General features: G+C 37.9%; 1 protein-coding gene across 3 annotated transcripts in view; it reads right to left on the bottom strand.

Moving 5' to 3' along the window:
- Positions 1-15,722, bottom strand: part of Ubr1 (Ubr1 ubiquitin ligase) — a 55,724-nt gene that overhangs the window by 28,429 nt on the left and 11,573 nt on the right. Inside the window, exons 1-10 of one of the 3 annotated variants that reach the window (XM_089739972.1) lie at positions 8,155-8,263; positions 7,634-7,782; positions 7,167-7,331; positions 6,298-6,452; positions 4,915-5,054; positions 4,029-4,125; positions 3,555-3,697; positions 2,443-2,556; positions 916-1,160; positions 257-432 (exon numbers count right to left, since the gene is read on the bottom strand). In XM_089739972.1, coding sequence (XP_089596098.1) covers positions 257-432; positions 916-1,160; positions 2,443-2,556; positions 3,555-3,697; positions 4,029-4,125; positions 4,915-5,054; positions 6,298-6,452; positions 7,167-7,331; positions 7,634-7,782; positions 8,155-8,213 — 1,443 coding nt within the window. In that variant the 5' untranslated portion in view covers positions 8,214-8,263. Of the gene's footprint in view, positions 1-256; positions 433-915; positions 1,161-2,442; positions 2,557-3,554; positions 3,698-4,028; positions 4,126-4,914; positions 5,055-6,297; positions 6,453-7,166; positions 7,332-7,633; positions 7,783-8,154; positions 8,264-15,722 lie in introns of those variants that run through there. The other 2 variants (XM_089739971.1, XM_089739970.1) reach the window with 2 other exon arrangements.

Genomic DNA, 15,722 nt, shown 5'->3' on the forward strand with positions numbered 1-15,722 from the left:
ATTATATCCGCAGGTTTAGGAATGTAGTTACCGGCGGCCACGATGAGAGGGTTCTCGTGTCGTGCCGCTTTATCGAAGTGGACTAGATTCTATTCCGGCGCCTTAGTAACAGAAATCGACATAAATATTTCAGTGCGCCGCGTAGGGCACAGGTCACCTAAATGGCAATCGAAGGGTTTAATAAAGATTAAATATTCCGAATTCGAATTTAAAAAAAAAAAAACTGATTTAATAAGAAATGACTTTTGTCGCTCACATTATTGCAGCGTCGGTTACACTCGCTCACAAAAGTGTTGAGCACGACAAAGAGGGCGTCGTGCTTCGCGATGAGCAGGTGCGCCAGCGTCGGCGTCGTGTACAGCTGCACCGACAGCGACGATATCGAGAACGAGTGGTCGTGGTCGTCTCGTATGAAGTCCTTCAGTATTGAGCCTGGAATTATTATTGGCGATAATGTTTTATACAACATTTATTCATTATTACTTTACGTTTAAATACAAAATAATGGATTTATTAAAAAACACTATTTTGACGCTTTTTAACCCTTTCGCTACAGCAGGACTGGCTGGAAAATGTTTCGCTAGAAACGAAGCTCAGTGCTCAAAGTCTTAACCCGCAGACACAGCCCACTGAGTTTCTCGCCGGATCTTCTCAGTGGGTCGCGTTTCTGATCCGGTGGCAGATTCTGCGAAGCACTGCTCTTCCTAGGGCCAGTGTTAGCACCACTCCGGCTAGAACCCCATGAGCTCACCTACATGTGAGGGCGAAGCTGATATAGCCTCTCAAGCATAGGTAGGGGAAAAAAAGCTGAAAGTGCGAACAACACTCATCGCATATAGACTGCGTTTTGTGGCCTGCGATAGTAGCTAAGGTGTAAATTCTTATGAACGACAAATTATTACTTAAATAACTGACCATAATTCTTGGTGAATAATATAGCCATGGTTCTCTTGGTGGAATAGTCCATGAGCGTGGTGGCGATGAGCAGTCGATGCCAGGCGGTCCTGGCGGCCTTCCACATGCGGAAGTCGTTCTGCATGACGCCGACGGCCACCCCGCCGCCCCCCACCGCCGTGCTCGAGCCCCACATGTCCTCGCCCAGCGCCACGTGGGACACGGCCATGCGCAGACTCTGCTCTTGGCTTACGAAGTTCTGAAGCCTTCAATTTATATTATTGATGTAAAAAAGTAGGAGACATAATATTAGAACTATGGGGTTTTTATGGAGTTAAAAATTTTTTTTTAAACGTATTGTATAGCGAATAGTTTCTGGGAAAACAGCGTTAGCTTTATGAACACATGTTCTGAAACCTTTAAATTTATATTATTGACTAGCGACCCGCCCTCGCTTCGCTTCGGAAACTGTAATTTATTATTGATTTCTTCACTATTTAATGGATCTTATTATACATAATATAAACCTTGCTCTTCAATCACTCTCTATCTATTAAAAAAACCGCATCAAAATCTGTTGCGTAGTTTTAAAGATTTAAGCATACATAGGGACAGAGAAAGCGACTTTGTTTTATACTATGTAGTGATGTAAAAAAGTGGGAGACATATTAGAACTACGGGGTATTTGTGGAGATGAGTATTTTTTTTTTTAAAACGTATTTTATAGTGAATAGTTTCTGGGGAAAAAGCATTAGCATTACCTTGTGGTAAACAAGAGACAATAAAATCATTTTAATAAGGCATTATAATCAGTGCCATTAGGTTGGAGGCGCGAGAGTGAACTATAGCAAAATAGCGATCATTCTTTCAATCCTGAATAAAAGATTGCTTCGAGGTAAAAATAGGCATTATGGTCTCATCTATACACTTATATCCAGAGAAGCGAGGGTTGTCTCGAAGCTGCAGATATGTCGTCTTCTCGCATTAAAACTGTATAATCTCAAAATTTACCAATTTTACATGAAAGCGTTTTAAAGATTTACAGATAATATTTTTAATATTAATCATCTTTTTAACATTATTTTTTTTATTTTTTACCAGGTACATTATCTGTCTTTTAAAGTTAAATTATGTATTAATAAAATTAATACATAATTTTGTTACTTTAAAAGTTACTTTAAAGTTTACTTTTTACTTCAAAACATATGTAAACTAAAAAAAAAAACTAAACGAAACTACGCTCTTTTTACAATATTTATGAGAAAAATATACTGGCGATACCAAATGTTTACGCATATTTTTTTTATTGCCCTTGTAGGCAGACGAGCATACGGCCCACCTGATGGTGAGTGGTCGCCCATGGACTACAACAATGCCAGGGGCAGAGCCAAACCGCTGCCTACCGCAAATTTACCGAAAATTACAAAACTACCGCATATTAAGTCAATTTCGAATATTTTTGGAAATTGTACACTTTTAAGGCGAAAAGGCGATGTCTGTCAACGTGCACTAACTAGAGATATAAAGAGTGATGTGCTGTGTACTGACCAGGTGAGCAGCTTCATGGCGAAGGTCTGGTGCGCGATGACGTGCGCGTGCATGACCAGCACCTTCAGCGTGGAGCTCTGGCGCGCCGTGAACCTTTCGAACATCGCCGTGCAGCTGAGTGCAACATCCACACGTCACCCCACCACCCACGCGCACTACCCTAACCGCCCACCGGCTTCGAGGCTCACCACTAATCTATCACTCATGAATACTCATGAGCACTTCTTAAAAGATTTTTAAATATGGTGGTGGGGATGATTGTCAAATAACAAAAAAATGTGGGAGGAAAAGGAACGAGCTAGGGGTAATAGATAGCTCAAATGCTTTATTTGAGATTGAGAGCTTAATTGAGATTTGACTTTATGACTTCAAAGTGTATAGTGGCTTTCACGTCTATGGGATCCGGGATCCGGCTCAACTGCCACTAAGTTGTGAGCTTATTATCCAATTATATTGAAGCAAAAAAGTTTGTTTCTTTTTATGAAACTTTTTAAAATTCAAAAATGAGTTTCACTATAGCGTCTCATTTCTACTCAACTATACAGACAACAACGACGCATTATTTTGTCAGTTTGTGATTCTGTTAATTGTTTCCTTGATAGCTCTGAAACTACTCTGAAATCTGGTTTTGGTACTTAAGACGTCACACAATACTACGTCACAGCGCTCTAACTTCTATCTGCTGACTTAATAGTTGTATGTAAAGTGGCGCTTTTTGTTATATATAATATATTGTTATAATATTTTTTTTTTATAAGGAACGCAACATTTACGAAAAAGATAAAAACAATAATTAAAAAATGATAATACGAGACTGCTCAACTAGGGATGTCTAAAATAGATATTTAAACCCGATTTTCGCCCCTCCGATTTCGGACTGGGATCCAGAAATCCCGATCGTACGTACATACGGTTGTACGCAATTTTTTTTTTGTTTAGAAACCCACATACTGCTCTTTATTATTTATTATTGGCAAACAATAATTCGAAAAAAAATACTTATATAAAATTTATGTTTATGTTTTTGCTGACCTTACATTAAAAATATATATTACTTTATGAACTCGTCATGTGGTTATCGATTAACTTACGAACGATTAGCTAGTACTTACATCTCGATGTCAGTTTTGAGTTTGTCGCAGACCTGGAACGAGTTGCACTTGATGAGCGCCCGGCCCTCGCGGTCGATGAGGCTCACCAGCTCCACGGAGTCGCGGTGGTTGCACTTCGTCACGCGTATCAATGTTGTTATCACCTATTTTATTGTTAAAAATGAATGGAAGTCGAATGTACGATATTCGCTCGGTTTCTAGTGGGCTAAACCATGTTTTGTTGACGTTGGGATATATGTTATGTACTCTACATGTTATTTAAATGTGTAGTATATACCGGTAACAAAATGTTGGCCATAAGTGAAGTGGCCTTTGGTATTTAAAAACACATTTAACGCTGCAATTGTTTGAAACCGTAGTGTCTCATGCTGTATAAAACCGGTTATCTACTTTAAAAAAAACTGTCACTTGTCAAAAGCTCCCTTTAACACAGAGCAACAGTTCAGTTCATAGTTATTAATTTTCAAACGGTACCTGCTCGAAGGTGTGAGTTTCGTCGTTGTAGAGCACCGTGCAGTAGCAATCCGGCTGGTCCAGTATCTGCAGGATGTCGCGCTCTGTGTCTTTCAATCTGTAAAATGTACACGAGACAACACGTGAGTGAGAGAGAACTTAACCAAACTAATAATAATAATAACGGGGAACAAATCACGCACGATCGTTCGGCCCCAAGTTACATAATTACATGCGTTTAAATAAATAATAAACATCCAAACAGTAAATAAAGCTGTTCATCACACAAATGTTTAACCGATGTGGGAATCGAACCCACGACCCTCGGTCGGACAGTCAGGCGCGCTGACTACTGCACCACCGAATCAGTCGAAAATGGAAGATAACTCTTGCGGATCGCGACCCGCGACTACTGTTTGTAGTTTACATGTTTAATACGCAAATAATTGCGTTTTCAGGTTCAATTTTTATTACACGATATATTTTTTTTCTTTTGCTTTAGATGGGTGGACGAGCTCACAGCCCAACTGGTGTTAAGTGGTTACTGGAGCCCATAGACAACGTAAATGCGCCACCCATCTTGAGATATAAGTTCTAAGATCTCAGTATAGTTACAACAGCTGCCCTACCCTTCAGACCGAAACGCATTACTGCTTCACGGCCAGGGCGGTGTACCTACCCGCGCGGACTCACAAAAAACCCTACCACTAGTACTACATTGCTTCAACATCAGCTAATTGCGTATTTCATTGAAAAAATTTGCTACGCGCTCGAAGGATTTGAACTCTTGTCAGTCGCATCCCTCGATACAAGTACACCGGACGTCTTATCCTTTAGGCCACGACTACTTATAAAGTATACCACACACACAAACACACACATGCAGTTGAAGTGGATCGGAACGTACCTGAGATCGTTCGGCAAGCATGGAGCGTGATCGTGTGTAAGCAGCCTTAGACAATAAGTCAAACAAGCTGATGCTACGATCTTCATTCTTCTTATAACATCCTCGCTTATGCCTGCCTCGGGCGGTTGATCGCTTGGAGCCTTAAAAACAAAATCAAATAACTTAGTATGATCATTAAGTGTGGAAGAAATAGTGCTAATGTAAGTTAGTGTGTCGAGTCTCTATGGGCTGTTTCCCGTTGAGCGGTACTGAATGCGCATCAGAGACAGTTAGGGATCATCTACCCATCATCAGGGATTGGGGGTGGGGGGGGGTTTAACTCTTGGCTTATTCTATCAACCAATACAACATATACACTGTAGGGGAAAGCATTGTCACTTTATCATCACTCCACATACCCAAAATTAAGGTATCCTGAATGCGTTGCCTTGTAGTCCCAAGGCAAGGGCTGAATTCTCTTAAAGAAATTATGCCCACTATAAACAATAAGATAGCATTCTCCGTTGCTTGGAAAAACAACTGTTTTTTTACAAAATTTAATATTGTGCCTTCGCTGTAACATTAAAATTCTGAAGCCCGTACAAAACCTATATTTTTACTTTTCATCTTAATTCCCAAATAATATTGACACTGCTCTCCATTATTTATTGCTCTTGTACAATAAAGACGATAACATACATATATGTATACTATAAGCCCCAATCTTTTTTTCTGTTTGACCACCAATTAAGCAAGCTATACCGAACAGGCAAACTGCATGCGATTGATAAAATATAATCGTGACACGAAATTCAGTAATCAAGGCCATAGTAAAAGCTTGCGTTATCTGCACATTTTTATTACTGTTCGGTTTTCGTTTTAGATTTCTTGTTCAATTGAAGGCCATCACAAAACAATGCACATAACTTTAACCCAAATACAATTGACATTTTATTATTATTATGCACATAGTTCAGCAGCATCAGACAAGGTGTGAATACGCACGAGACACAACCATCTAGCCTATTGCTCTAATGCCAATAATTTCTCTAGTTTTCTAGTATCTCGATTTACTAAAAGACATTCGGAACGTCAGAAATGCTTTAATGTATTTTTATTTTTTATTGCTTAGATGGTTGGACAAGCTCACAGCCCACCTGGTGTTATATGGTTACTGGAACCCATAGATCTCTACAACGTATATGCGCCACCCACCTTGAGATATAAGTTCTAAGGTATCAGTATAGTTACAACGGCTTCCCCACCCTTCAAGCTGAAACGCATTACTGCTTCACGGCAGAAATAGGCGAGGTGGTGGCACCTACCCGTGCGGACTCACTAGAGGTCCTACCACCAATAATTACGGGTTTGAAACAGGTCTAAATCTATCTTCACTCAACTCACAGCATGCAAATCACAGAATGGATCCCGTTTCCAGGCCTCAGCGTCACCGCAGTCACAGCAGCCGCCGCCACCGGACTGCCCCATCTTGTACTTGTGGTGTCTATGAGCTGATACCTTGAAGCACTCCACGCAGAGTACGCAAGTGTTGTCCATGCCTGAAATCGAAGTTCATGATGATAGACAGAGAAACTCAAGATCCATCATATACTAAGCCGTTACTAGAAGCTTTGGACACCAAACATAAGGTGAATGACTGGTCCATAGATAAAAATGTTTGACCCTCCTAATCTAAATTACAATAATAACGCATTAATGGTTCTCAAACTCTTTTTTATGACTAAATCTGATTACATTGCGCAAAAATAGACAAAATAACAGACGCTGGAATTGTTGTCGAGTGATGAAAAATCCAATAAAAATATGACATTATTTAATAAACTACTAAAAATATGATTACAATGTTTGTGTAAAACTAGTTTTATGAGGAAAATATCTTTTTTTTACCTTTGTTGATAGACTTGAGAGGCTATTTCAGCTGCGCCCTAACGCGTAGATGAGCTCACCGGGCGCAAACCGGGAGTGTTGCTGACACTGACCCTAGCAAGAGCAGTGCTTCGCAGAATCTACCACCGGATCGGAAACGCGACCTACTGAGATGATCCTGCGAGAAACTCAGTGGGCTGTGTCTATGGGTTAATTTACTCGTACGGTCAGCGGTGCTTGAGGTACCTAAAAAAGCGTTAATGGATCGGGAGGATCCGTAATGACGTACTTAAGGCGACGTCGACTGTTTACCATTCGGTCCACAGGATCGGGTAAGAAAATATCATACTATATCGTATATCGTGTAGTACGTAATAATAACTCACCACATTCTCTGCAACTATATGCAGGTTCGCCTTGTTTGAACACCCGCCCGCAGAGTGTAGAGCGACGAGGGGGACCCGGTTGAGATCCTTCTGTTGTACCCCATATGAACTGTTCTAGGGGTTGGATGAGCAATTTGGCAGCTAGTTCCTCGTCGAAAGACCAGTCTGTATCGAAAATTTCCGATTGAAGCAGATTAAAAATTAATAATTATAATACATTTTTCGAATTTTTTTCTTAGAGCCCCCTCAAAAGTTAAGGGGTCATGATATTAAAAGGAACATGAGATCGCCTATATAGATAGTGCTAAAATGATATGTGAAGGGGTGACATGGGTCCCTCACGGTTTAAAAACAAAAAACACCGTCAGGACGATATCTGGTGCAAAAAACACTTCGGGTCGATGTGCTAATGGTATTAATAAGTTTATTCTTGGAGACAAAGCGAAAAGTATAATAATGTACTTTACCCAAACATGTTCTGTTGGGTTGTGGCGAATATATTCTCGGAACGGTGACGCGCCAATGATCTTGAAAGTGCGAGGGCGCCAGTACACCCTCCTGCAGATTTTTCCGCCATAGTTCCACTACAGCATCAGCACGAGCCGGCAACGTGTACCTGTTAGAGACCGGTTCGTCACTCATTTTCACTCCGCAACATTAAACATTTAGAGTAAACACTTCATAGTAGGATATAAATTTGATATTGGTTCGATTATTCGTCTCACATGGCCCAAAAACACGACAACGAAAATAAATAATGATTACAGTAGAAAAAAACTACATTTTCTCAATACGTATCGAGTGCTTGAACACCCCCCTTCCACTCAATGTCTAGTTTACTAACTAGACTGATAATAATATTTTAAATGCATCTGACCCTGGTTGATGTGATAATGATCCGCGCTTTGATTTGGCCGAGCGTCTAATTGGCAAGTAGATACCGGATGATTGAAACGTCAACATTTCAATACTTTGAGAATTGACTCACACCACTTTTGGTCCCAAGACACGGGCTTGCTTCCTGTTTATTCGTTCTGATATATTCATTTATATTTGCTTCTCTGTACGATCAAATAAAGCACAATATACCTAACGAGAATGAGGTTCGAAATGAGATCATCTAAGCACTGATAGAGAATCGTTGGCTAAAAACAAGAATTTGTATTCGCGAATACAGTAACCAAAAACTCTTAATGAACGCTGGACAACTGTTTGAAGCGCAGGTAAACAATGTACTGTACGTATTTTGGCAGAGAGCCACTGAGGATGAGCTGTCTATTTATAATAGAAAAAAAAACAAGACATTACGATCTTGGATATTCGTTATTAAGATATTTTTAAAGGTTGTCAGATAAGTTAAAAATCTTAAGGTGACCAATGTTAATATGAATTAAATTTAAATTTATGAACGCCGCTATCCGCCTCTGTTATTTACATAGTTAGAAAGCGAATTGCAACATATTTCGTAATGCGTACGCTGGTTTTCAATGTATCATACTGTATTTGAAGTATAGGCTTTTTGACCAAGTTAAGATGACACTTGGTTAAAACCGTTTTAAAGTGCCATATACTTTCATTTTTGTTGTAATTATTTATTTAATTTGACGTTGGTCAGCCCACGAGAGATCAAGTGTTAAATGTTAAAATACTACTGCTTAAATGTAGTAACCTACTCGAAGCATGGGGTCAAAGTCATTAGGGCGTCGTAAATAAAATTATTTACTATTAAGTTAAGAAAATAAATAAAACTATGAATCAGACAATTTGTTCTAACGTATTCTATTATTATTAGTTTGTGTGTGTGTGTGTGTGGATAAAAATACTGTCAGTTTTATTTAATAAGGTCACACAGGCTCGTCACACGCACACTAGAAATATCTAGCCTAGCACTAAATTATAACACAAGCAAAACCATTACCCCAGTTCGAAAAACGAAATTAAACACATCGTGTGCAAACGTCCGCACACAACCTGAATACCGCAATGTGCGAAAATAATTCGCATTACATCAAATAATAAAAGAATATATACACAGCCTAGTTATCGATTGAGAACAACGTTTCGCGCTAAAGCCAGTTTAGGAGCAAAAGGTGCGTGCAAAACATTACTTTATACGACTTCCCAAACAATCGTGAACACTTGAAAAAGTTACAGAAAGTTAAAGCAAAGGGAAATTAAAAACAGCGATGCTTGACTTAGACGAATAGTCATCGGTCAATGTGAGCTAAAACAAATTAGTTTTAATAACTACTTAATAAGTAAAATTGAATTACTCAACAAATTAACACACCACTTGACAAAAAAACACGGGCTCTCGTATTATCGATTGATCTATGATTATATGATGTGACTTGGTAACTTGTGGGTCGCCTTAACAAGTGACATTTACAAAAATTAAGTTATTCTTGTAGTCTTCCATAACGTTACATAAATATTACAAATTAGAATCAAGGCTACTGTGTAACCTCCATGGAGCTTTCATGAAAGTTCACCTAGAAACTAAGCAAATAACTTTCGGGTCATCGACAAGTCAACTATCTTAGATTGTAGTATTGTTATTGCTTAAACGCATGTTGTTTATATGAAATGTTTTTAGGGTTCCGTACCCAAGCCGTAAGAAAAATGTTTAAATATATTGTGGTTTTAATGGTTCTAAATGTATTATGAATACCTTGAAGTAATTTATGAATCCCTTCACAATTATTCGAATCATTATCTGCACAGATATTCACCAAACTAACCACTAGCTTCTGACTGACGTTAAAATGAGAATACATTTTACGATAAAAATAGCTTCTAATTATTTATACACGTATAATTTTTATTATTCAAACAAACGATCAGCGTCGACACAAAAGAAAAAATGTGTTTGTTGAGTGTGCTTTTGTTTTTGTAACAAAAACAGGTACATACGCATTTATAATATATATTTACAATTTTAGATTAAAAATATCGATTAACAATAAAAATGTGTAGAATAAATAGCAATACCTATTAAACACAAACAAATAAATCCTTAAACTAAATTGCATATAATAAAATTGATAAAATCGATTGAAAAAAATAACAACCTCTACACAGAGACCATTTTATTTACTGCTGATAATGTTTTTGATCGTTAAACTATTTTGATCTAGCGACAGCAACAAATACAGTTTTACACAGTACTACTACCTAAATGACCTCAATCTTTATACAACTTCGTCAATGTCGTATTCAAAAATTGTATACCAGTGCAGGATTACAAGAAAAATTTGATAGACACTCACAGACTTTCTCACTGGTGGTAGGAGCTCTTGTGAGTCCGCACGGGTAGGTACCACCACCCCGCCTATTTCCGCCGTGAAGCAGTAATGCGTTTCGGTTCGAAGGGCGGGGCAGCCGTTGTAACTATACTGAGACCGTAGAACTTATATCTCGAGGTGGGTGGCGCATTTACGTTGTAGATGTCTATGGGCTCCAGTAACCACTTAACATCAGGTGGGCTGTGAGCTCGGCCATCCACCTAAGCAATAAAAAAAAAAGACAAATTCAGATTGGTTTTCGTCAACGATCCCGACTCGCATGATATATCTACTATGGTACCAGGGACGACACTAAATGTGTACAAATATGTATATTTTTTAAATCGGACCATACCATCAGACCAGTGTGCTTAGTGCGAGTTTTTTAACGTTCTCGATAGCGTAAAAGTTAATTCAAATTTGTATGCAGTTGGAACGTTTGCCTACGTTTACCGCTGGGGGCGCTGTTCCAATTGCATACAATTTTTGAATTAACTTTTACGCTATCGAGAACGTTAAAAAACTCGCACTAAGCACACAGACCATTCAAATGGTCTATGAAACTCGATTCATTTATTTATTGCTAATGATACCAGATCAGCTGATATTGAGATGCATAAATAACATTAATGGTTACAGTGGTGGTCCGTACCGTACCGCGGACATATTTTTTTAGCTCAGGCCACAGATACGTATCTTGAACTGGTATTTAACAATAGAGACTGAAATTTTATTTGTTATTACTTATGCTGTCAGATAAGCTAGAGGTTTAATGGGCGGTGGCATTGTAGAATCATTAAGGGACTACGAACCAAGAGCATTCGATAAAACATTTCATATAATGCTGAATATATAATGATAAATGCCTTGAACCTAAGGTACAGGTTCGAGGCATTTACTTATCGAACGATCACTAATACAAATACCAAAGGAAAAAAAAACTACCACATTTTCACGGCGGTTAGTAATTTTCGACATTAGAGATAAATATTGCTAATTGTATTTGGCTCTAATGTATTCGATTTATGAGACCTTTTTAGAACAACATTTCAATAAATATTAGGTCTTAATTATAGTCGAAACTCCAAGAAAAATACAAAAAACTACACCTTATTTGGTGTTGTGTAAATGATAAAATCAGTTTAATTAATCTAGACGATAAAATCACAAATTCATGGTCTTAATGATGATCTCAAAAGCTGTATAATGTCATAATTAAAATCAATTATATGTTATCAATAAAATTATAATTTATTTAGCACTAATTAAAAAATCTTGTTTTCTTACTTTAGGATCTCTTGTCCAAATCGCAATTCATCTGCATCCCATTTTTTCTCTTTACAGCATATAGCTTTTAATAACTCTTTAAGCAACATATTTCACGGAAGAAAAAAAAAGACTTTAATAAAATAACATTGTGTTTTTTTAGAAAGCATATATTGTAAGCAAAAGAAATATTGGGGTAATAAGTCTTGTTTACACACAAGAATTGTCTGCAGTAAACTGTAACCGTTTGGATAGTCTTGAAAAATACGATAAGACGGAAGCATAAAAATCAATATGACTGATAAAACTTAGGTATGGGTCGTGAGCATAGTTTTCTGAGTAATCTTCACAAACAATGTTGGTAAGCTTTAAACTGCATAATCTGTGATCTAAAACATAGATAAATTAGTACCAAGCGCTTGGTTCGTATAATGAAGATGGCAATAAACCTACGATTTGAAACTGATAAGAGTTATTATCGGTTCGTTAATTATTTATTTGAAAAACAAAGCATCAACAACTTAAAAGCATCGAAATAACGAGATAGTGTTAGCTGAAACGTCCAATTTGACTTTTTTATGGATGACAAAATGCTAATATTGTTAAATAGCATGTAAAATTTCAGTATATATTAAAAAAGTACAAAAATGTATAAAAACGCTGCAATTCATCCTTTTAAGAATTTCAAATCAACACGCTGTGCCTTAGCGTAAAATTTATACACAGGGGTGAAGAGTGACAGTATCATTTTAAATAGAACCATGTATGTATCTATGTGTTTGGTGTAATATTTCAAGGCCACGCAGAAATCATTCGAATATAGTCAATATAGTTTAAAATATCATCATCATTCTCCTGCCCTTCTCCCAGTCACCTGGAGTCGGCGCAACATGTTTTCGCCTGCCCTCCTCGCTCGCGCTACATCATATATCATTTCTTCGCTCACTCCCCTCTTACACATATCGTCTTTCACGCAATCCATCCATTTCTTCTTAGGTCTACCTCTTCCTCTAAAGCTTTGCACATTCATAGTTAAAACCCGCTGAACAACCTCATTGTCATTTCGTCTCATCACATGGTCACACCATCCCAAACGCGCACGCGCACTTCTTTCAATACTCAATAGTTTATAGACATAGGATATTTTCGATTTCATACTTTTACGCGTAGTTGTCGACGAGGTCAGTAACCAAATGGTAAGATAATGACAATAAAAGTCGTGATTCCCTATAGTTTGTTTAAAAATAAGATAATGTTTGTTATTCACGAAATGGTATTCAACTTTGATTATATTTGTTTTTTTTTGTTCATTTAATTGCACGAATTTAATGGGTGAACAGGTTTTTTTAAGGGCCTTGCCGTATGATAATAACTCGTTACAGACGAGTTATATTGTAGGTTCGTATATTCATTATTGTAATGTTCGCTGTCCTACCCTCCAAACTGAGCGCACGGCAGATTAGACGACGGAAATTTAAAAAGAAAAACACAATACCTACTAAGTAATTAAATTATCTTCTCGCTTATCATATCTTAAATTATGAACATTTGATTTTAAACAGGTGTTAGATGTATCACTTTGTAATCAGGTCATTGAACTTTACGTGAAATTATCATTACGCGTACTAGTTGATAGCCTGCCAGAGACGGTCGATATTGCAAAAAATCTACTATTGGTTTAATTCATAGTTTAGAAAATTTAAGCGGTTAGCGGATCGAGAGATGAATATAGACCTATCAAGTGTCCTATGAGTTCCGGTCATCGTTTTTGTCGAACCCGTCGCTTGCGACGAAGGGCTCGGCGAGTAAATTAACCCACAGACACAGCCCACTGAGTTTCTCGCTGGATCTTCTCAGTGGGTCGCGTTTCCGTTCCGGCGGTAGATTCTGCGAAGCACTGCTCTTGCTAAGGTTAGTGTTAGCAACGACGTCAGGTTTGAGCCCGGTGAACTCACCTACTAGTTAAGGCTACGCTGAAATGGTCTCTCATGACCATCAGCATATGTGGGACAAGAAAAATCGTGCTATGAACTGAACTGTCCTCTCTTTCTATGAATTAAACCTTTGTTAAATAGAGCCGTTTGTGTCATTGAAGAGATTACCGTGCACAAAACTATGGTTGCGGTTTAATTAGAATGATGTATGTTTTGTATGTTGGGATCTTCTACAAGAAAATTAACGTTTTCAAAAAATAATGCTTCTATGACCAGATAATTTTTTCTTTTTAATTGACCAGTATTTTCTTAGGTATTTGGGAGTCTTAATCGTCCATAGTTAAAAATGCGTTCCTTCATTATTTGTATATCTATTAAAAATTACTGTTACGGGTTAACCTCGCGGTTTGGAAAGCATCCGAAACTTCAAAAAGAATACAAAGACAATAAAAAACCAGTTATTTTAAAAACCGTAGTCAAAGAGGTCGAGACCTCAAGAAAACAGGGAAATAACTATGCAGAAAATCAATATTGTTTGGAAAATTTATATTCGAACTCTTATTATCAATATTGAAAATTATACTTGCTGAGTTTATGGATTGGATGGATTGGATATTTTGAATTGTGCATAAAACAAAAACGCTCTTTTATTAATATCTATTATACCTAGTCAGGTCATAAATTCTGTCACATGTTTAATGTAAAATAATTGAAACAAGTTTATTCATTATGTAACCATTCATATACCAAAATGAACTTAACAAACATAGATTCTTATGACACTAAAGTTTATTCAAAATGACCTCCGTGATTTTGAATACAGGCCTTCAATCTGCGCGGCCAGTCGTCTATCGCAGCACGAACGAGGTCCATGTCAATATCGGCGGCTGCCTTAATCAAGGATGTCTTGAGTGACTCCAAATTGGGATGAGGCTTTGAGCACGCCTTTTCCTCCAAGTGTTGCCATATCTTGTAATCTAACGGATTCAAATCTGGACTGGAGGAGGGCCAGTCTTCGTGCCAGATGAAGTCGAATTCACGCGCCGCCAGCCAGTCTTGTGTGCTCTTCGCTCTGTGAGCTGGCGCCGAATCTTGTTGGAATACCCAGTGCCTGTTATTGAACATGGTATGAGAAACAGGTTCCACAAGGTTCGTCAGGACTGTATTTTGATACACAACTGCATTCGTTTTTACACCTTTCTCACAAAAATGTACCTCTTTTAAGCCCCAATAAGAAACTCCCAACCATACCATGAGCGAGGATGGAAAATGACCTCGTTGGACACGCGGAATACGGTTGCTCGCTTCTTCACTACTGTGTGCGTGCACCTTATCATTTTGTTTGTTGTAGCTCTCTTCTACGGTAAAAATTTTTTCATCCGAAAAAAGAATTTCCCGATATTTTTTTCCCGCGTACCGCTTCAACAAAGCGCGGCATCTCTTCAGTCTCAGGTCCATTAGACGAGCATTCAAACGATGTCCTATTTTTCTTCGATATGCCCGAAGCCCTAAGTCTTCATTTAACACCCTTTTCACCGTGGTTCTGCTTAACCCCATCTGAAGGGCCAATAGTTTCTGCTTACGTTTGGGATTTCTTTGAATTCGCGCCTTCACAGCTTTTATCACTGCTGGAATCCTAACAGACCGAGGGCGACCACTTCTTGACCTGTCATCTACACTAGAGTCTTCATTGTATCGTTTGATGGTACGATAAACGAATCTTTTGGTTATATTCAAATTTTTGAGTATGTTAAAAATTTGAATTGGCGCGTAACCGCAACGATGCAACGCAATAACTGCAACACGGTCTTCTTTAAGCGTCCACTCCATATTTAAAAATGAGTAAAATTCTAAAAGTATACATTTTTATTTTCATGAACAATTCGAAATTCGAATTCAATAAACTTTTTTGTGGCCAGCATTCTAAAAGAAAAGTTTTTACTGTGTGACAATACTTATGACCTGACTAGTTATATTATTATATCGAGGGGTGAAAGGCTATTTGGTTTAAGCGACATTTCGCTTAATACGCGATATACATTTTTTTTGTGATTAAAAGTCCATATTATTTG

Source organism: Bombyx mandarina, chromosome A1 (genome assembly GCF_030267445.1).
Source record: "Bombyx mandarina strain Sakado chromosome A1, ASM3026744v2".
Classification (NCBI taxonomy): domain Eukaryota; kingdom Metazoa; phylum Arthropoda; class Insecta; order Lepidoptera; family Bombycidae; genus Bombyx; species Bombyx mandarina.